Here is a 22,165-nt window from a genome sequence, read left to right as displayed (position 1 = left end):
TTGTTTAAATGAACAAGCATTGTAATTGACTGAGATAGAGTAATGACATTTGATTGAACAAGTAGAAGCAGTGACATGAAAGGGTAAAGTTTCTGGTGGCTTTTATTTCCGCAGACACAGCGTTCCTAGTTATTGCACAAAATAACCCTAATAATCATTCACCGTAAACATTGCTGCAATTGTTAAGATTTGTTACCATTACTTGCTTGCATAGTTTTCGCACGTGGGAAGTTGTATATGGTGTTGGGAAGGGGAAATTTGTGTAAAGTGCTTTGCTTACTAATCAAGCGACCTTACAATCGCTTAAAGCCGTAAAAGAGAGTATGTGAGTGCGTGCTTCATTACAGCAAGTACAAACGCGTGCAGTCTCCCGTGAACATCTCTGCATGCCAGAGCTTATCACATGGGTTCAAATTCACTCTGCTGATCTAGAGTTATTGTATGTGCTCCCTGTGGGAGCAGACTTGCTCAGACATTTGCCGTCTTGCACGCAAAACGAACCAAGGCTTTGAGGAAAAGCTACACGTCATATTTGCAGGAGCCAAGCTCATCACGACATAAACGATCATGGTCGACCTCCACTACTCCCGCGATCTGCTTGCTTTATCTAGGACAGTCGAGGACTGCTTTATTACAAACTTGCACATATTATCTATGCTAGTTCGATTTCTTCTGAATGAATAGAAATACCTTGTTGCATGTGCTGAGACGTCTATTAGCACTGAATCTTTCGTTGTACACTGCCTGGTGGTGCCATCTATCAAAACACATGCCAGTCAGCAGCTCTGAATGAGTTCAAAATACGAGAAAAAAAATGCTGTTGATCATACGACTTTTGTAATAAAAAATAATGGACAGCCTAATTTTGGGGGTAGTCCGGTCAAACAAAGGAAGTGCCAAACTGAGATGGCGCATTAATGTTTCCATTGCCAACTTTATCTGTGCCTTAGCAACGGCTTCGTGTTGTATGGTTGCTTTTGGAACCACGTGATTTAAGTTTGACAAATGGGGGCGCAAGCGTCAAATGAGAAGCAGAAGCACAACTCTGGCCCCCAAAAGAGAGCCGTATGCAGTTTTTGTTTTTTTGCACGAAAGCAGTGTGGAAGCTCCAATTCTTGTCATCTCGTGACTGATAAGGCTCATTGGGGTGAAGGCTTCGAGACTTCCTTCGCAGTGCGACCGGACCATGCATCTTCATGTGACACACTGTTTTCGCTACTGCACACACATCCAGATCATTCTTTCACCAGTGAGCTGGTTGCCAGCAGATTGTCCATCCACCATGATATCGCTGTTGCTCTTCATCTTTGACAGCTTTGCATTGAGTCATAATTAAACAACTGTTTGCTGCAACCGCTGCGGACAAAACCACGGCCACTATTGACGGGATCATGGACAGCGACCTTTCGGTTCTGAAGGCACATGGCCGACCCGGGCACTGTGTCATTATGAAACTACCGTTTGTTGCAACAATCTGTGGACAAAACCGTTGTCGCTGTCAATGCAATCGTGGTTGGCAATTATACAGCTTTGAAGGTGCGCGGTTGATGCGTGCAGAGAGTCTGAACAAAAATACTGTGCTGCAAGTGGACAATGCCACCATTGCTATAGACGCTATCATAGATGACGACTACTACGCAGTTACGAAGGCACGCGGCTGATGCACTGTTATGCGCAAGAATAAAGGCTTTAAAAGGCACACCTAGGGACAAAGCATTCCAGTGTTGCTGTCATTCACGTACGAGTTCTGCTGATGACTATGGTGCTGTGGACTCCGCTGCTTAGTTTCGCCTGGACGCTAGTGCTGTTTTTGCTCTTTTGTATTGCACATTTGTGGCGCTTGCTGAGCTTCAAGAGTTGTCCGAATTAACCAATGTGTGGCCAAATAGGTCCGAATCAATGAGAGTTTGGTTGCATTAAATAATGCATACACTTGGCGGGACCAGAAGACAAGTCCAAATTACCTGATTTTCCGAATTAATGAGGTTTCACTGTACAACAACTCTACCCTGCACGGGTTGGAGAGGCCACCTAGGGTAGAGATTGTGCACCACAAGAGAATGTACTGAAAAGAGCTCAGGCCGAGTGTAATCCGCATGCTACCGTACTTACACGATTGTAAGTCAACCCTCCCATATCGCATGTCACAGGGGAAAAAAAAAAAAGAGCATACCTGAGGGTGCATTCAATAACGAAAACTTATTAGTAGCTGACATGGTCACTGGACCACTCGTCTTCACAAGTGCTGCCATCGTCATCACTGCTACGGTTCCACAGCGCGTCGTCTAGCGAAATTCCACATTTGGTACACGACCGCACCACAACATGTTGTGGAACAGCAGCCCACGCCGAATGCACCCAATCACACACAGCCATCAGGGAGGCTCTTTTGACAGGTCCGGTTGGCGTAAGTTCGCGGTCTTCTGCTGCCAGCCACTCATTGTACTCACGGCGGAGCAGCTCCTTAAAAGGCGAAGATCTGGGCTTGTTTCATGACCATGTCGCACTTCACCGGCAGGGACCGATCATGCATTTCAGCGACGTACGCCGTAAGCTTGGCCTACAGCTCCGGAAAGCGTCCAGACTTCGGCACGTGGGAAATTCCTCACTTGCCGTCACAGGTGAAAATTTCATTTCGCTGCAGTCGCCACCCTCACACCACCTGTTCAGAAACATCGAACTTGCGGCCCGCTGCGCAGTGATTTGTTTCTTCGGCGTAAAGGATGGTAACCCTCTTGAACGCTGCTGTGAACGAGTGCCGAATGATTAGTGGGCCTGGAGCACTCATGACGACTGAGGAAGCGTGGAAGTAGCACGTAGTCGGCAGTCAAGTCGAACGCGTCATACCAATGCCTTTGGTCAAACTAAGAGTATAGAGAAAGCTAAGAGCTACAGGGAAAGAGAAACACTTGAGCAGTGTCTGCTCTTCCATGAACTACCAATACTCCCCGCAAGCGCCACTGTTTTGAGGGTGGCGCCGCGAATAGAACAGCAGCGCTTCCATCAACTATCGACCCCCCCTTCCCCCCCAATGAGTGTTGTGTGCACTGTAAAACTCTCAAAAATGTTGAAAAACCCTTCCAAAAAGCGAACAAACACATGGGATAGCGAAAAGCTATGGGTAGGTCCATAGAGAAAACATAAAATGGTGACTACGTTGGAGCTCCCGTCGGTCTCGCTTTTTTGGCGGTGCCATGTTTTGGTGTCGATTGTAAGTTGACTCCCCACTTCAGATTTTCAAATTTAGAAATATAGGTAGACTTACAGTCTTGTAAACACGGTACAGTCGCCGACCGATTTTCCGGACTCCAAAAATTCGGGCATGCCCGATTATTTGGTCAGCTTCGCGGCACCGCCATTCTCCCCATAGACCATCATGTATAACAACTGCCGAAAGTTCGGACACCTTGCAACCTCTCGTCTGATTTTTCGGACACTCCTTGAGCCAGCTCGATCGAGGGCATCATGCACCGACTCTGACCAGCGTATAGTTTGACTTGCTGAATGCGATTTTTGTTTTGAACGGAGCCTCCTTGCTGCCCCACGAAGTGGCGCTACTGGAAATCCCCGCTCATCGTCATCGTTTCTGCCTGGTTCGATAGAGTGGCCGTACAGCAGTTCCGGTTTCAGCTTAGTAAGCCATGTCAAGACAATCCAGCAGCTGATTTGTTTCTTTCGCGGACGACGCTGTGAGCAGGCCACGTTTTTCGTTTGTGCGACTGGTGTCGGCACGGTGGTGTTTGCTTTGTGTGCTGTGTCGAAGTTTCGGTGATCCAACGCGGCGTACGGAAACATCGCGTCAAGTGTCTAATGGCGCCGACAGTGCCCGCGCAGACTGCGCTGGGGAATGCTGGCAAGCGGGTGCCGGGAGGCCTAAGATTCGTCGCCTTCCGATGTACTCCCTACTGACGCGGAAAATGTTCTGCCAAGACCTGCACAGTGGTTGCATTGCGATTCCGGACACCGTCTCATTTGACAGTTTCACAGGTGCTGACACTGCTGTACTGACATGCGCAGAACTCGACGACGGCGAGATAATTCGTCAGGTTTCTGCTGCACCGCCGGACGATGACTCCGAGTCGTAAGATGACGTACCATGTGCTACGCTGCCGTCGCATGCGGAGCATGCACAAGCAGTGACTGTGCTTTCCGCCGCCTATAGTGACCGTACAACCCTCTCTGAGATTCTGGCTTGTCTGATTGCGCGTAAACATAACAGCGTGCAACGGCGCACTCACGATTTCTTCAAGCCTACTGCTGAGCCCGAATAAGTGCGTGGAAATAAGGAATTTCAGTTTTTTTTTCTTAATCTGCTTTTTCGGACACCTGTTTATTCGGACATTTTCGCAGTCCCCGTGAGGTCCGAATAAACGGTCGGCGACTGTACTTGAAGGGAGGGGTGTCGAGACTTATTTCTTCTGGCATTTTTTAAAAGCCTTTCGGAAAAATATATGGCATAGTTACATTTTCTGGGAAAATAGAATGAAAGACAACGGCACAGAATTTTGACATTATAAAAAAAATAATTTACTTGCTATCTCGGCCCTGCGAAAGTAGATGTTCAGCGAAGCTGTTGAAAACCACCATTACAACTGCTCAGGGGGGTGTGCAGTGCTTTATTGCTTTAGAGTAATGGTAGTACAGTCGAACCCACTTATAACGAAACCGGTTTTAACAATACAGTCGCCGACCGTTATTCGGACCTCACGGGGACTGCGGAAATGTCCGAATAAACAGGTGTCCGAAAATGCAGATTAAGAAAAAAAAATGAAATCCTTTATTTCCACGCACTTATTCGGGCTCGGCAGTAGGCTTGAAGAAATCGTGAGTTGCACGCTGTTATGTTTATGCGCAATCAGACAACCCTGAATCTCGGAGAGGGTCGTACGGTCACTATAGGCGGCTGAAAGCACAGTCACTGCTTGTGCACGCTCCGCATGCGACTGCAGCATAGCACATGGTGCGTCATCTTACGACTCGGAGTCATCGTCCGGCGGTGCAGCAGAAACCTGACGAATTATCTCGCCGTCGTAGAGTTCTGCGCATGTCAGTACAGCAGTGTCAGCACCTGTGAAACTGTCAAATGAGACGGTGTCCGGAATCGCAATGCAACCACTGCGCAGGTCTCGGCAGAACATTTTCCGCGTCAGTAGGGAGCACATCGGAAGGCGACGAATCTTAGGCCTCCCGGCACCCGCTTGCCGGCATTCCCCCAGCGCAGTCTGCGTGGGCACTGTCGGCGCCATTAGACACTTGACGCGATGTTTCCGTACGCCGCGTTGGATCACCGAAACCTCAACACAGCACACAAAGCAAACACCACCGTGCCGACACCAGTCGCACAAACGAAAAACGTGGCCTGCTCACAGCGTCGTCCGCGAAAGAAACAAATCAGCTGCTGGATTGTCTTGACATGGCTTACTAAGCTGAAACCGGAACTGCTGTACGGCCACTCTATCGAACCAGGCAGAAACGATGATGATGAGCGGGGATTTCCAGTAGCGCCACTTCGTGGGGCAGCAAGGAGGCTCCGTTCAAAACAAAAATCGCATTCAGCAAGTCAAACTATATGCCGGTCAGAGTCGGTGCATGATGCCCTCGATCGAGTTGGCTCAAGGAGTGTCCGAACTTTCGGCAGTTGTTATACATTATGGTCTATGGGGAGAATGGCGGTACCGCGAAGCTGACCGAATAATCAGGCATGTCCGAATTTTTGGAGTCCGGAAAATCGGTCGGCGACCGTATATCGGTTATAACAACGAGAAGCTGCTGTACTGTCAAATTTTGTATGTTTCGCATGGTAAAATAACATGCTTACTACAATGTCCCGATGCCGCATTATTGGTTATAACGATGAAGTCTGGCTGCTGGGTGTCCGAGCCGAAACGTGGTGAAATGCAAAATCTTTGAAAATAAAAAAAAGAAAAGAAATTCGAGCCGCTGCACGATGGCCCGCTGCTGCAACGGCCGCGCGCCCTTTTTTTGCAGCCTTCTCCACATGCCTCTCTCCTGTTGCCCTTCCAACCGTCCGAACATGAATGGGCTGCGCCCATACCTCTAGGCCGCGCCACCCTCCGAAACATGAATGGACCGTGCCAACTGCGCTGCTCGCATCTTGCTCGCTGGCTCTTCATGCAGCGCAGTTCTGAAAACAGCTTAATCGCTCGTCTTCGTCTTTGTTGGTTGCATCGAAATCATTCCTGGCCACCTGGTTTCTCAGCATCTTTTGGCTCACCACAGAAACGGTAGATGGCTGATCCGCCCGCTGATAATCGCCAATGCATGACGTTGCCGGTGAAGAGAAAGCGCATGGTTATAGATTTGGAAACTAAGTGCTTATAACCGATGAGGTGATTGTCGCGAACGTGCTTGCATTGAATAGCGGCGGCGACGACGGCACTGATGACGCGGTAGGGCAGGCTGCCTCAATGTTGTCCTCACAGGAGGCCCAACAGGGGGTTCAGTCCCTCCGTGGCTTCGTTTTTGCAAGGAACCTTCCACTGCACTACGTGGAGCACCTGGATACCTTGGAGAAGGATGTCGGCAAGCTTTGTGCAAAGCATGCTATGCTGACTGACATAGGGTTTTCTTGTGCAATCCAGTGCGACGTACGTGGTGGCGAGACGCTTGTAGCGATCTCGCCTCAGCATTTCTTCTGGATTTCTCAAGCTGACAGGCTGCTGTGGCAACGTCCTCGCATTCTTTAAAGGGCCCCTGAAACGGTTCGGACAAATTTTGTAGACGCGTAGGGTACAGCTTAAGTAGAACATTCGCACCACAATTTAAGTGAAGCGTTACATATTAATGGAGCTACAAGCGATTACAAGTTACCCTCCTCCCTAGCCATGCTTTTCCTCCTCAACTCGTTCGCCAAGCGATCGGGGCTAAGCTCTGCCTTCACTGGTCCTGCGTCACGATGCGACGTCACGTCGTCCATTTCCGGTTGTTTTGGAGCCCGCCCCCGCCCACGAGAAACCTCTCCGCTAGCTGTTTGGCCATCGACCCCAAGCGAGAGCTATCGAAGCAGCGTGCGTTGCAAGCATTCTGTCGTAGCGCTGAACGTGTCTGGTATTCCGGTAATCACACACTACCTGAATATTTAGACGGAACGATGGAGGCATAAACTCAAGTTGATGAAGGAACTTTAGCGTAGACGTACGTGAGCTGCCTGATTGGTCTCCACGGTCCAGCCACCCGATGGCGCAGAGCTTAACCAGCCAAAGAAAGAGCTAATATTGCTCTAACCAAGTGTAAAACATTTTAAACATTTACAAAAACAACGTGTTAACGATTACACTCCTGCGAAAAATTTACACCAGCAGCCAAGAAGATTATATTTTGTTACAGCTACTGTGTGTGGTTGAGCTCTATGCCACCAGGTGGCTGCACCGTGCAGACCATTCACATTTGCGCTTCTGTTCATCCCCTGAAACCACACGCAAGGGGACCTGGCCAGGCCCTGTCCCCTTGCACTTGCGTTTACCCTAATACCGGACTCGCGAAACGCTATTGCGTTCCGCAATCGCACAAATCCTGGCGCCAATCGGGTAGCGGCAGCCCGATGCGCTGCAGCCAGTCCGCTCATCTACTGGCTTGCAGAGGGACACGATGTCGCAGTTTGACATATTGCCAGTCGCTACATTTGCAGTCCACAACGCAACAAAGTCTAACCATAGCGCTCGCGAAAACACAAACCGACTCTGACGGCAGAGTTCTCGTCAAAGACAGAGCACGTTGTAACACAAGCAGACGACACTTGCTGTGTGCTGGAAGTGCTTAAGTGTACTAAAGAATTGTTCTTGTGCATTCTCTTTATGTTACTTCCTTGTTATAAAAACAAATTAACTAACATTCCAACTATTACGAACATCATTTGTTTACCATAAAGTTGGAAAATTTATCGATCACGCGCCCTGGTCAGCCAATCGGATAGCTCGCCCCACTGACGTCATATGGGTGATTTCGGTCATATGGGTAGGGGCGGCTCAAAATTCCGCCGAGCAGTGTGCTGCAATCGGCAGCGATGTGCATTTTTAAAGCCTTATTATAAATTACACGCTTTACGCGGAGCACTTAGATGTGTCAATTAATGATCAGAAGGACCTACTCTAACGACTCAGTACGTTTGTAGAAAATCGTCAAAATCGTTTCAGGGTCCCTTTAAAAGGCCCCTTATGGGGCCACCAAAGTGTTGCCTCGGTGGTGCTTGCATCTCACTTGCCGCCCATGACCCCTCTTTGCAGTTATAGCAGTGCCATTCTTTAACGCGGACAGCGGTGGCTTGTTACGCGCGATCGGAGCGCCCAGGAAGCAGTTAAACAAGTGAGCACAATCAGCAGCCGGATAGAGGAACGTGTTGGGGAGGAGCACTGGCCTCCCCGCCATTATAGTTTTCTAAGATCAGCTCTGTCATCCCCCCATTTTGATTTTTTCATGCAACCCGTTTATAAGGATTATCAGTTATAACAATGGAATTTTTGTGGCATTTGAATATTGTTATAAGTGGGTTCGACTGTAATGGTAGTTTTGACAGCACGCCGCCGCCCATAGTGGTGCTGCAACAACATTGAAATCAGTTGCTAGGCTGGTTCTTTAATATATGAAAGCCTAGAAACATCACTCCCCACATCGCATGCTGCTGTCGGCGCAGCATGAATCTTTACCGGGAAATGTATGTGGGGAGGAGAGCGCTACGTGCTTCGCATTGTTATCAAGAGTGCCTTATCATCAATTACATGGTTTGGATAATTGTTTTGTCCTTGTTCTTTATTGAAATGTATGCTGTTCTGTATGTTGTAAGCGTGATTCCAAAGAATTTATGCACTATTCGCTTCACTTTGCTGACTGCTTGATCCCTCTACCTTGCGGGGTACAAGCCACTGCTTCTGGCTCTGTACTGCTGCCAGGATTGGCCCACATTTTTTGCTGACTTATGTGGGCACGAAAAATGCTGAACTAGAGGCTAACAGCGTTGTAAAATAAGGCATCAACCGACCACACGCGTTGTTGACTTTTGGTTTAGAGCACTTGAAGCCATCACTGATTGAGTCGCCGTCTTGTTTTCTTTTGCTGTTCATTCATATTTGAATCATTCATTCAAACCTCAATAATTTGAAATCTCATCATTCGAATTGACGGATAATTCAAGCTGCTCTGTTGGTCCCAGCAATGCCTTTTGTATTTGAGTAAAGAGAAACTTCTGCAAATTCGAACTTCAGAAACCACGCGACAGTTATTTGGAACAAAATGTCACTACCATGCATTGCGTTTTAGACAAACATACGCCAAATCCAAAGGTTCAATGCGTCGCTAAGTACTGTAATGTGAAGAAAGGCGCACAGGCTGCATTCGATCACATCATCTCCTACATTGGGCATGTGAGAGTACTGTGCGCATCAAGCCACGATCCTTGTCAGCTCACCCTCAAACATTTTTCCTCACATTACAGCAAACGGTATGCAGTCTTATTGCGCTTGAACTTTGTGCAGGACCTAGGCTTTTTTTTATGCGAGTCCCGTGATGGTTTTGGCTTTGTGTGCTGTGCCACAACAATCAATCACTATATTTAGAGGTTGCCCTTAGTCCGGACTTGGTTTCAATGTCGTGACAGGCTTTGAAACAGCCCAACCAGCCAGGGCTTGCCTTAAAATTATCGTGCCTGAGCATGCACGAGAAGTCGAGTGCTGTCTGTTGAAGTTCTCTGCCAGACAGTGGCACTTTGTTGGCACAGTGTTCACAAAACCAAGCAAACACCGCCTTGTTGATGTCTGGGAACACCCTAGCCATCACCATTTTGTTCTTTGCACTTGCACCATTTCCGACCATGCCGATAATCAAGGCCTTGTTTTTCAAAATTGTAGACAGTGAGCTGCATTCAACTCCAAATTTGTCGATGATCTCTATCTTCTTCCTGCCCTGGACAGTAATTGTAGCCTTATCCTGTAGGTTCAAAAATTTCAGCTTTTTGGCCGGAGGCGGCATCTTGGGAGGCTGGCAAATCAAACGACCCAATCTCCACACACTCAGCTGATGCACCCTAGCACCAACCGCACACACCGACCACACTGCGCACATACAATCATGTGCACGGTACACAAAGCATAAAGCGTAATTGGAGTCTGCACGTGTGAATGTGGATTTGGCTAGACAGCGATTATGGATCAGCATGCTACGCTGGCGTTCCGCTCTGCATTAGCCCATGCTGTGATGGCACACAAGATTTAAATGTAAATGTACCCACTGCAAGGTTGCCTCCGCTTTAGTTTGTCTTTTTGTTTTTGTTTTAATGTATATTACATATCCCGTGAAGACACTGTGCAGTACTCATCCATTAGAAAGGATAAACCACAGTCATCGTCACCACCACTGTTGCCTGTTGCCAGCTGCAACTGCACTACTGCTGTTTTTTGTAAACAAAAATGGCGGCAGCCACGCAAGCATGTTGTGGTGACAGTTTAAAGCAATTTAAGGGCACAATCAATCTATTTGAGCAGTTTTTCGACAGTGTTAGGGTTACGTGAGTAGATAATATGCGGACTGCAATTTCAAGAAATTACATTAATGCAAACTTGCTGTCAAAAAAGTTTAATTGTTGTGATGTATGGAATACGTTGACTCCTATAGATGTTCCCTGGAGATACGAAAATACAGTAGAACCCCGCTCTTACGTTCCTCGGTCAGCATTTTCCGGGCTGCCACGTCGTTTTTGCCTAGTCCCTGCACAACTCACATAGAATCTCATGTATTAATGTCCCTGCTGTTATATTGTAGCTGTGACAATGTTCCCGTGTGATACGTTGCAACCTGGTACCCCGAACCCACCCAAGCAATGTGGGCCAACGCGGCCACATTGCCTGGACAGGCTCGGGCATAGCCTCCTCGATAACTTCTGTGCTCATCGGATGACCACAAAACAGTCGTCTATGGAGGTGCCACTTACGTAGGGTGAGAGTCAGCATATTGAAGGTAGCGACAACCCTCACCAGGCACTAGGCGATCATGGTATGGCATTGCCAGAGTAGCGGCAGCAGACGACCAAAGTTGTTTGCACCCTTCACATAATAATGGTTTTGACTGGCGGTTGTTTGGGGTGCCTGCATCGCGCCAACCGCAATCTTCATGATGACGTCGTGCAAGCGGAAGGCGCTTTCCCTTGAGGAAAAGCTGGACGCACTAAACGCAGTCGACAACAGCCAGTGCGGAAAAGGGTCGACATTGCCAAAGACTGCCACCCTCAACGCTCAACAGCATTGCCTCAAAGCATGCCGAGGTGGAAGGGAATGCCGCGCTCTTCGGCCTGAAAGCTAAGCAGGCTCGTGGAGCCAAGTATGGGAACCTCGACGAGGCTCTGGTTTAAACAAGCAAACGCTGATGGTGTTAACTTCGACGGCAGCATTTTGTGCGAGAAGGCGATGGAGATAGCCGACAGGCTGGGCAGCACTGACTTTGCGGCGTCAAATGGCTGGATCGACCGTTTCTGAAAGAGGCACAGCATCGCTTATAAGACAGTACATGGAGAAGCAGCAAGTGTGAACTTGGGAACAGTTGATGATGGGAAAGCCACACTATCGCATACGACAACTATGTCGCCGTTGATGTTGGCGTCATGACGTAGGAGTGCCAAAGCACCGCCAAGATTGTTGCAAACTCGGTCGCGAGTGAAGCCGCGGAATGCAATGATGATGACTAGCCATGAGATTCCAGGGAGTTGGCAGATCCATGCTTTGGAAAAGCCATCGCGGCTCTGGACTTTCTCCGCAGGTATATACATCGCACCTCAAAACGACGCTGGCGGCAATGCGGCCGTTCAGGCTATTGAGAAATATGTGGTGCTTTCCAGCAAGCGAAACAAATGATAATCCACGATTTTTTATTCTTTAAGTCCTGAGCTCACTTTGTGGAAATAAATTGTTTCAAGTCAATGCTGCACTGTTTTCATTCATTTCGGAGCTTTCCTCGCTGTTGCGCTTTCCCGGCTGTTATGCTTTATTCTTTCCGGTCCAGTGAAAAACATATGAACAGGTTTCCACTGTATTTCTTTGCTGAGAGAATTTCGTTGCCTCGAGATTTTGTTATAGCAGATTTTGACGGTAGTTGCTTTAGCCAGGGGCTGGACTCTTGCACCAATTGCACCATTTTGATACAAATGCAAATTCCTGCACCAAAATGCGCCAACTACAGAAAATGACCGAAATTGTACCACGCTGTGCCAGAATGGTTATGGCATGTGCGCTCCAGCAGTCGCCATGAACAGCGAGCAGATCCGTTCCTCAAAAAAAGTTGCACCTGTTCAGATTCCGCATACCGCGCGACGGCACCTCCCGCACAGATTATCTTAATTTTCGTGCTTATAACACTGAATTTTCCGCGGTTCCGGCAAGTGGCCGGCCCGCATGCAGCCACTCTCAACTGTTGGAGCGGCCGGGGCTGCTGTATTTAGAGCGTACTAGAATACATTTGAGTGGGCCGAGCGGTGTGGCATTCCCAAGCTGAGGTGCAAAACAACAAAAAGAAGGCTGAGGGCACTGTGGGTGAACTAGATAATAGGGAGGCGCATGCTGCAGCGGATTCAGCGGGTGGGTGTTGTTGTCCTCAAGGCTGGCATAACGTAAAAATATTCCAATCTGTTTTTGTGCCCATGTGGGCGACGCCTGAGCCATTTTGACCTATCATGAAGGGCTTATGGCAGATTTAAGATAAAACGTCGCAGCGAAAAGCTTCACCCGAAAGGCGAAGCGTTGATTGTGATAGCAAATTAGTAGGCAACTATACGAAGTAAGGATAGTAGTTTTATCGGCTGTATAAACATGTAAAAATTTGCTTACTAACTTAACAAGTGCGGTGTCATGCGCGCACAGGTAAACATGAACACATCCCACTCCATGACCGCGAAAACTCTCTGTCAAAACGCTGGATTGAGAAAACATAGCAGCAGCAGTGAGTGAATTGACCTTCGTGCTGCGTCTCGCTTCAGCGTGAACTAAATGTTGAAACCATAGTGCATACGAAGCTACCAGCACTTGGCGCACTTTGTACACATCCCAGATCGCTTTAAAGATAAGGCCTGCGCAACCGCGCACTTTGTATACATCGCAGATCACTTGCAATATAGGTGCCTGCACTGCCGCGTCGTATGCAGTAGCCACTGCAGTAGCCACCGCAGTAGCCACCGCAGCAGAAGCCCCCCCCCCCCCCCCCCTCGTCCCTCTTCTGACCCCAGTGGCCTCGTGGGACGGAAGACTGCGCGCTTCCTCCCCACTTTTCTCCCTTGTGTGCGCGAGCTTTCACTTGCACATACAGCATACGGCGCGCAGCGAGGACGGTATCGTGCTTGGACTTTATGTGGAACATCTCGGCAACGCCGACGACGACAGTAGAAATGCACCTGTAGTGTTCATATAATTGCTATTGATATAAAAACATACTGGAATAGTTTTCTGTTATACCAGCCCAGAGTCGATTGTGGCTCTCTTGGTGTACGGTGACATATGGTGACCCAGAATTATATGTTACCACGTTGATTGGACCGCATAATTTGAGAACATTTTCCGCTATCATCATGAGCGTCGGTGCAGGAATATATAGTTCTGTCGTAGGGCCACCAATGTTTTCGACTTTACGGGAAAGCATGCACTGAGCCGCCACTTGGCCCACTCTTCCATGTTATTGTGAGAGCAATTATATGGACAAGGCACATTTCTTCCATCGCCGTCATGTTCCATAGAAAGTCCAACCACAATAACATTGTCGCCTAGAGCCGTATGCTGTTTGTGTGGGTAGAACTTGTGACTTGTGAGGGTCACCCGACGATCGCAGCTCAATCTGGGGCACACGAGGGAGGAAAGCAGAGAGGAAGCGTGCCATCTTCCGTTGGGTGCGAGACGCCTGGGGGAGGGAAGGGGGTGGCGTGCTACTGCGGCGGTGGCTGCGTACGGCACGCGGGTACCTTAACTTGAAAGCGATCAGTGATGTGGACAAAGTGCGCCTAGTGCTAGTACCTTCGTGTGAGCTGTGCTTTCTACGCTTAGTTAGCATTGAAGCGAGAGGCAGCACGAAGGTCAGTTCGCTTGCCACACTTTCCCACTCCAGCCTTTTGACAGCAAGTTTCTGCAGTCAAGTGATATGTGTTCACATTTGCTTGTGCGCATGTGACACCATGCTTTTAACTTCGTTAGTAGGCGAATGTTTTACAAGTTCATACTGCCGATAAAACTACTATCCATACTTCGTATAGCTGTCCACTAATTTGCTATCGCAATCGATGCTTCGCTCTTCGGGTGAAACTGCGACTTTTTTCTAGTGTGCTATAGCTACAAAAAGCACTTCTACCGCCCCGCTTTCTGATTGACTTGCGGCAAGGCGAAACTGTTTCTGTTATATAAAAATGGTTTTCGATAAATCACAATAGTTCATAACATTGGCTTCTCTGTATGATCTGTTGGTGAAGCGCATTTCTAGGCACTTCACCCATACTTTTGAGACACTAAAGAAAAAAATATAGATGTATAAAAAACGTCTTGGGCTACTTTCCGAAATTTCAGATTCACTGTTGCAGAATACATCTCTTTTTTTTTTTTGGCTACCACTAACTAAATATTTACAATCACTATTGCCAAAATTTGCATGCACTAAACAGTTTCAGTGTCAGGGTAATCTGCTTCAAAATTCAGCTTAAGACATTGCTTAAGACAGTTGCAGTACAGCGCTCGGGTTGGTTTATTCTGTGTTCCGTCATGGTTTCGAAGTGTGCTGCCATATTCCTTATTCCACCAGAATTCAGACTGGTCTGTTCCAAACTGCCTCAAAATTTTTTTTATCTTTTTAAGTTGCTCCAAAATGAAACTTAGTCTGCTCTAAGCTACTCCAAACTGCAATTTTGTCTTCTCCAAACTCCTCCAAAACGCAATTTTACTTGCTCCAAAAATTGCTCCAAAATGACTTTGGGCAGTCCCACCCCTGTTTAGCGCAAAGAAACATAATGTTTTGAATTTAATGAAAAGTGCCTAGAAACAGTTTTCGTCTAAAAATACCTTGGGTATAAAAGAGCATGACTGTTAGAATCTCATGCTAGAAATTTCTTGAAAATGTTTTGTTCCAGCAGAGTTAGCAACAACTAAAAGTTACCTATGAGGCTTTCCCTTTTTTTGTTACATCATTCCTAGTAATTCTGCAGAAACCCGCAAGGTGGAGAGAAGTAATTAAGGGGAAAGTGATACTTCCACCCAATCGTAGCGATTGCTACAATGTATTACGTCTACTAAGCATTACGTATTAGGATTGCTACAGAATAATTATGTCAAAGCTCTTGTCTTTGCTTCGAGTTGTTGACAAATTCGACTTTGCCCTGCTGTCTGCTAGCCGCCTGGTTAGCTCAGATGGTAAAGCGTCTGTCCCGGAAAGGCGGTGGTCCCGGTTTAGAGTCCCGGACCAGGACGAATTTTTCTTCAACTACGAGGCATTTCTTTCGAGGAACCCATACGGGTTTCCTTTGTAGCAATCGCTACAATAGGGTGGATGTATCATTTTCCCCTTTGTTACTTCTCTCCACCTTGCGGGTTTCCACAGAATAATTACGTCAAAACTCTTGCCTTTGCTTCGAGTTGACAAATTCGACTTCGCGCTGCCATCTGCTAGCCGCCTGGTTGGCTCGGATGGTAGAGCAGTGGTCCCGGGTTTGAGTCCTGGACCAGGACGAATTTTTCGTCAACTACGAGGCTTTTCTTTCGAGGAACCGTACGGGTTTCCTTTGTAGCAATCGTCACAATTGGGTGGATGTATCATTTTCCCCTTAATTAATCATTCCTAGTCTGCTAAAACCAGTGTGACCCTGTTGGCACAAAGGATGCGCAAGCCAGTGGCACATTTTACTGCATCTTTCCTTTTATGTTTTTCAAACTGGTTGTTTCCAGGTCTAAGTGCACAACTTCCTTAACTCACTTGGCTTGCTCTTCATAGTTCTGCTAGGTGGTGCTTGCTTATGTTACTGTTATTTGTTGTTCTTCTCTTGCTGTACATTTTGGCTTCAGCTGTTCATGATATTAAGATGTCACTAGCAACTATTTTTAACCTCTGATGTCAGTCATGAAGGGAGACAGTTAAGAACAGCAAAAAAAGGGGGGAGGGGGATGCTTGCAAGACATTTGAGTGACATCAAAGATTTGTGTTATGCATCAGAGGTGATCTTCACTGTATGATTTGTTGATTGGTGTGTTTATATTTGCTGCATTCACAATACTTTTCTGACTGTTAAGCCTTTTTTTGAGAAGGTCAGAATGTTAGAAGTTAGCATCATGGCAGAAGAAATTGGAAAAATGTACCACCATGGAATCTTTGGCTCCCTTATGAAATCCTTGCAACATCTTTTTATCAAATGAGCATTGCCTGGCATATTCTGATTGACCTGGTTCATGCAGCACTGTGGCTCCCTTATGAAATCCTTGCAACATCTTTTTATCTAATGAGCATCTAAGCCTTCTGCAAGTAAATATTGCTTCACTTAGTGCCGACAAGAATGACGAAACGGCAACTAGCAACGATTGTTAACTAGCACCATCAGCTACTTCCACAGTGTACGCTGTTTCCCACGTCAGCCCGGCAGTGCAGGTGCGCTTGGCTCCGACAGATAACTACATCGACATCGCGAGTGTTCGGTGAGCGTTTATAAAGCTTTAAGTGTTCACGATGTGAAGTTGCAAAAAGAAGTGTTCTAGCGGCCGCACAGAGACGATAAAAAAAAAAAAAAAGACACTTTGCGTCTCACTCAGCTGGCTCGCGCGAACTCAAAGATCGTTTGTTTCGCTAGCTCAAACATATATTTGCGTCCTTGTCGCGATTATTCGTATGAGTCAGTAACCACAAAAACAGAGGTGAACTACATATGCCTGTCCTACCTGTCATACCTGTCACAAAGTGCTTCCCGCACAGTCGAGATGCTGCTGAGGGCTGCCATAGACGCCCTTGCGCATCTTGCCGCTTCACAGCCCTAATCCAGGCTTCACGGCGCTGTCGATCGCGTTTTACCCACGGAAATCGGAGAAACCGCACTGTTCTGCTGGGATGATCACAGGAGGTACAGCCATAAGTGACACACGACATTGGCATCGCGCCAAATTTCGATGGCACTAATGTTCGAAAGGCATTCCGTGCGCACGGCAGCGAGAATGGCGAGGCTGACAAGTGAAGGAACTTTATTGGAGGTCCGGCGAGGATGCGAACTCGTCGCGCACCCGGCTAGTCCCACGTGGGGATCGGCAGGTCTAACCCACTGGCTCGGTCGCGGGCATGCTGGACAGTCAGGATTTCTTTTCTAGAACGAGGCTACGCAGAAGCGAGTCCCACTCCTCCTTGCTGAATTTAGGGTATCGTGACCTGCACTCCCAGAGCATGTGTGCTAGAGTGGAGGTCTGCCCGCAGGACAGGCAGGCGTCGTCGTGATATACGTCAGGGTAAACTTGTGTAGCACGGCCAGACACGTATATGTGCCGGTCTGTAAGAGTCTTAAAACGGCTTGCGCCCTATTCAATTGACAAGTGCAGCGCCTGCCACGGCCGGACTTGACTCGCTCGGAGGAGAGAGTCGAATCTGGCCGTGCGCCTGCCAAATCGCTTCGGTCCTCAGCCACTAGGGAGGGCACTGCGCATGCCAAGTTCGGCGTCGCAAAAGGCGGATTCGACTCCGGTTAATCCGAATTTCACTAAATTTGATTCTGACTGGAGGTCCCGACATGGCCATAAATTTCTGCGAGCCCTAACTTCCATTAATTCGATCTCAAGATTGACTTTCGCCGGATAATTCGAACACGACCGGTCAGCTTCGCCGCAACGCAGCTGTGTTTTGCGGTGAAACATGTGAAGAATGGATAGGGGCCACTATAGGATATTCTTGTGTAGGGGCCACTATAACAGGACTCATTACGTGCAAACGCGCCATCTGCGGGTACCGAGAAGCGGAGAAAAACCATATGTGTTTTGGGAAAGCTAACAAAAAGGAAGGCGGTAAGGGGAAAAACTACGAAAGTCGAGGGGACGTTAGGGCCAACAAAAGTGAGGGGGTCTATCTAAAGCTCTGATGATTTGCCAGTAATCTTGTTACCTGTCACAGTGTTTGTACTGTGACAAGAAACGGCGCGTGTGTGCGTATAAATTAAGAAACATGTGCAATGTCCTGCAAGAGGGACACATTTCCCCTGTTTGCTATGCTTCACTGCATAACAAGCTGTATTGTGGTGAAGTTAACGTAAAACGCAAATTCTGCCAAGTGAATCAACCGCGTGTCAGTGTTCTTTTCTGTATAAGGATCGACATTTGGTGGAGTTGGTACTGGTTGAACATCTTGAAGGGGCAGCGCTGCCCCTTCAAGTTGTTATTTTCTGTAGATTATTCAATTCGACCCACCGGATAATTCCACCATTTTCGTCGGCCCGTCAGGGTTGAATTAACAGAAGTCGACTCTACTAACGTTTGCACAGTTCTACCCACAGAAGAAGGTAAAAGGACACTAAGAGACAACACAGTCTGCAAACTAGTTTTGGGTGTGTGCTTGTGTGCGTGTGCACTTACAAAATTGTGGTCAAGATGTGAACTCCCGAAAAGTGTGCAAGGAAACATGCATACGTAAATCATGTGAGATTTTGCATTGCGCTGTCTAACAAAGTAACATTTGTTTTGCAGGCTACTGATCCACCCGAGTCGACATTCAAGAACTTGGCTCCATCTCGGCAACGATACACTATACTGAAGGATGAACTGTAGTAGAGCTATCAGAGAGAAACTGTACAGTCCGACTAGTGGTCACTGCATTTTTCTAGGGCCATGAGAAGTAAAGAATGTGGAAATCGCTACGTAAACATTTCTTTGTGCTCTGTATAATTTTTTTTCTCTTTTAAAAGATTTAGTTGCAGACCTGTTGTATTGAGCACAATATGGTTTGGGAAAAGAAATAGAAAATTATGTTTTATAGTTTGTTTTCAGTTATATTCTATGTTTACTACTGCCGACAGGTGCTGTGATGCAAATGGTGTGATTTTGGCAACGTACATGTGGAATACATGTCCCTTCTTCATTCCTTGATTCCATTGGCTCATGCTCATTTTTAAAGAGTTTTGTAGAGCACATCTGTTTTGAAGTTGTTTAATTGGCCACTTGCGTCTATGTTGTGCAATATTTGTTGCATAATTATTGAGAAATGTGGCTATTGCTCAGAGTGCAGAATTTTGGCACTTTTGTTTTCTTATGGTGTTTGGTTTTTATTCTTTAATACAGGAACCGTATTGGGTTCATGAGTTTTTTTCAAGTCACTGATGTGAATGTCAGTCACACCATTTTACCTATTTTTCTCCCTTTGTTAGCAAACCTGTCATCACATGCACGCATGTAAAAACTCGACTCTGCATAGCATTGCAAAAGAATGAAGGAGCGTGAAAGGTTGTACTTGTTTTTGTACAGATTGTCGAGAGTAATATTACTGGTACACTAATTTAGGTGACTTTAAATGGCGGCATAGCATACGTGATTTATTGGGCTCTTTACAGCACCTTTTTAACATTCTGACACATACATTGATAAAATTACTGAATGTGATGCAGTGCTAAGGAACCAAGTAGTGTGCTTTTGCAGTTTGCATGCACAAAGTACTAATGAATGTTTTGATTTGATGCTGGGCTGTTCAGTAACACTGGAATGTTGAATAATGAGAAGTGTTATTTATGGCTATCCATCCTCTGTAGTTTCTTTTTGTTTTGTTTTTACTTGTGATAAAAGATCAGGTGCTCATGTGCATAGGGCAGAGGTCATTTAGCCTACCAGAGCTGCCTTGCTTCCATTCAGTATTCCTTTGTAGGAAAGCACCACCACCTATTTGCAGTAACAGACAAACATATCAGTTTTTGTGCTTTGTTATGTCTGATCCTAAAGGTCTGTAACAGTGCATCATTGTAGCTTGGTAACATTTCATCCTGCAGCATAGGCTTGTCTTGGATGGCTCTGTCTTGAAAGTGCCCCTCCTCTTCAAACCGTTGGCACAGGATGTTTTCTTGGCTTGCCAAAATTGTTAATTTTGCTCATACGCCGAGTCTGTTTTTCAGTGTAAACAGTACGATTATAGGCAGTGCTTTCTATAACTTTGCCCCCCCCCCCACCTACTTGTTTTAATGGGTACAGTTCAAATTTCCAGCAGCGTTATATCATTTTCTTCAATTTTTACTTTAATTGGGGTCACATTGACCTTGTGCTGGCAAGCATAAACAAAGCCAGTTGCTACTGCAGAATTTTTATCTGCCAAATGTACTGGTAACCTGTGAAACAGCTGTGAACTCTGGAGGGTGGTTCCTGTTGCTCAGTAATTACTTTGCTGCTATGATTGGGGATCTATTGTCACATTTTCTCCATGGTTTTGTGTAATGTACAGATGAATGGGGGAAACTGTGCTGGTTCAACTGAGTTCTTTTTATGCCAACTTGTGCTAATTTGAGATAATATAAGGAAAGGAATAGCACTGTCTCAAATGGTCTGGAGGTGGTCACCCTAGTCTCAACTGTTGCAAATTAAAACTGCCTCGGCTAAGGTTCTGAAGTGGTAAATATACAAGCATAGCTTACTCTTGGTCTGCACTTTCACAGAACGGCCAGTCACTGTTTAGGAGCCTGACTTGACACTTGGTTGATCACCTTCACATCATTTCAGACTGTGTGTCTATTTTGTACATGTGGCCAGATGGCTATGTTGACCACCTTTGTAGCTTGGTGAATAATTTGAGAGGCTTGTAATTGTGGTTCTCTGACCAGAAACACACTGCTACCTCTCCTGTCTTGAATGAATGTGGTTTTGTGCTTGCTGGGCACACCGTCACTTTGTAAGATAAAGAAAACTTCGATAATAAATGTTTGTTGGGGGCTCATTAAGCAGTTGTTTTGATGTGTCTTTTAGCTGCCAAAATGTAGCAGCCATTAATGTGCTATGCACTTTTACTTGTGCACAATTTACTGCAACTTCTGAATTTGGCATAAGTACTACTATACATGGCACATGGCTTGAAAAAAAAATTGTGCAATGATGGCATTTTGTTTGTACTACCATATGGGGCAGGAACTTGGAGGTTAACAAAGAAGCTTCCAAAGAAGTGAAGGACTGCAACAAGCAATGGAACAAAAGAATTTTAGCCATAACATTAAGAGACAGGAAGACAGTAGTGCAGATTATAGAGCAGATGGGGGTAGCTGAGGTTCTAATTGACATTAAGTGGAAGAAATCAAGTTGGATAGTTCATGTAATGTGTAGGGCATACAACCAGTGGTCTACTAGAGTTACAAAATGGGTGCCAAGAGAACTGAAATGCAGTTGAGGATGCCTGAGAAATAAGTGGTGTGATGAAATCTGGAAATTTGTAGGCATAAGGTGGGGTCAGCTGGTGCAAGGTGGGTAACTAGAGATCACTGGGAGACTCGTTCGTTCTGCAATGGACATAAGTTGATACATTACACACAAGTTAGCATGATGGCTGCATCTAGTGTGGACAGGGAAAAAAACTAGACACGTGCTGGTCATGGTTGCACGAGCAATTGGCGATTGCTGTGCGAGGATCTATTGAAAAAGTGGTGTCACCTTTTCTGTTGCATACCCATGTATTTGGGACATCAGGTTTAGTTTGCTTGTTCCACCACTTATATCACTGAAGTGTTTTTTGTGACTTTATTAGTAATCGTCACACACCTTCAATGTCTTTTGTGCGGAAGTTGCTTTCTTAATTTCATAATATATGTTCATTCCACTTTGTTCACACCTTTCCCGCTATGTATTGGTTTCACTGCATTGTGCTTTGTACTTTCGTGGCAGCTTGAACTTTGGTCGGAGTTTAAGGGGATCTTTCATTACTAGCTTAAAAGCTTTGCTGTAATGTCCTGGTTGTTTACATGCAGAGTATTGGGTCACTACCCTTGTGTAGACCCTGTTATTTGCCAGTTGGTCAGAACCGCGAATGTCGCTGCAGGAAAGGCAGTTTCTGGGGTAATCTTGCAGGGAAAAAAAGCAGGGTGTCTAACAACCTAGAAAACCAGGAAAACTGGGAATTCTCAGGGAATTTGAATAGTCTGGAAATACTCAGGGAAAACTCGGGGAGCTTGTGCTTCTTTCAGGGAAAATTAGCTGTAACTTTATTGAAAGAGAACGAAAGT

At 46.5% G+C, this 22,165-nt stretch overlaps 1 protein-coding gene across 1 annotated transcript in view; it reads left to right on the top strand.

The window, feature by feature from the left end:
* The window catches only part of ERp44 (Endoplasmic reticulum protein 44), a 56,981-nt gene extending 36,085 nt beyond the window's left edge, over window positions 1–20,896 (top strand). The window contains exon 12 of the mRNA XM_050194332.3: window positions 18,669–20,896. Coding sequence (XP_050050289.1) covers window positions 18,669–18,749 — 81 coding nt within the window. The 3' untranslated portion in view covers window positions 18,750–20,896. The remainder of the gene's footprint in view (window positions 1–18,668) is intronic.
* Window positions 20,897–22,165: the final 1,269 nt, after the last annotated feature.

Source organism: Dermacentor andersoni, chromosome 1, assembly GCF_023375885.2.
Source record: "Dermacentor andersoni chromosome 1, qqDerAnde1_hic_scaffold, whole genome shotgun sequence".
Taxonomy (NCBI): Eukaryota; Metazoa; Arthropoda; class Arachnida; order Ixodida; family Ixodidae; genus Dermacentor; species Dermacentor andersoni.
Note: the sequence above shows the minus strand (reverse complement) of the source record. Positions and strands in the feature narration are given on the sequence as shown.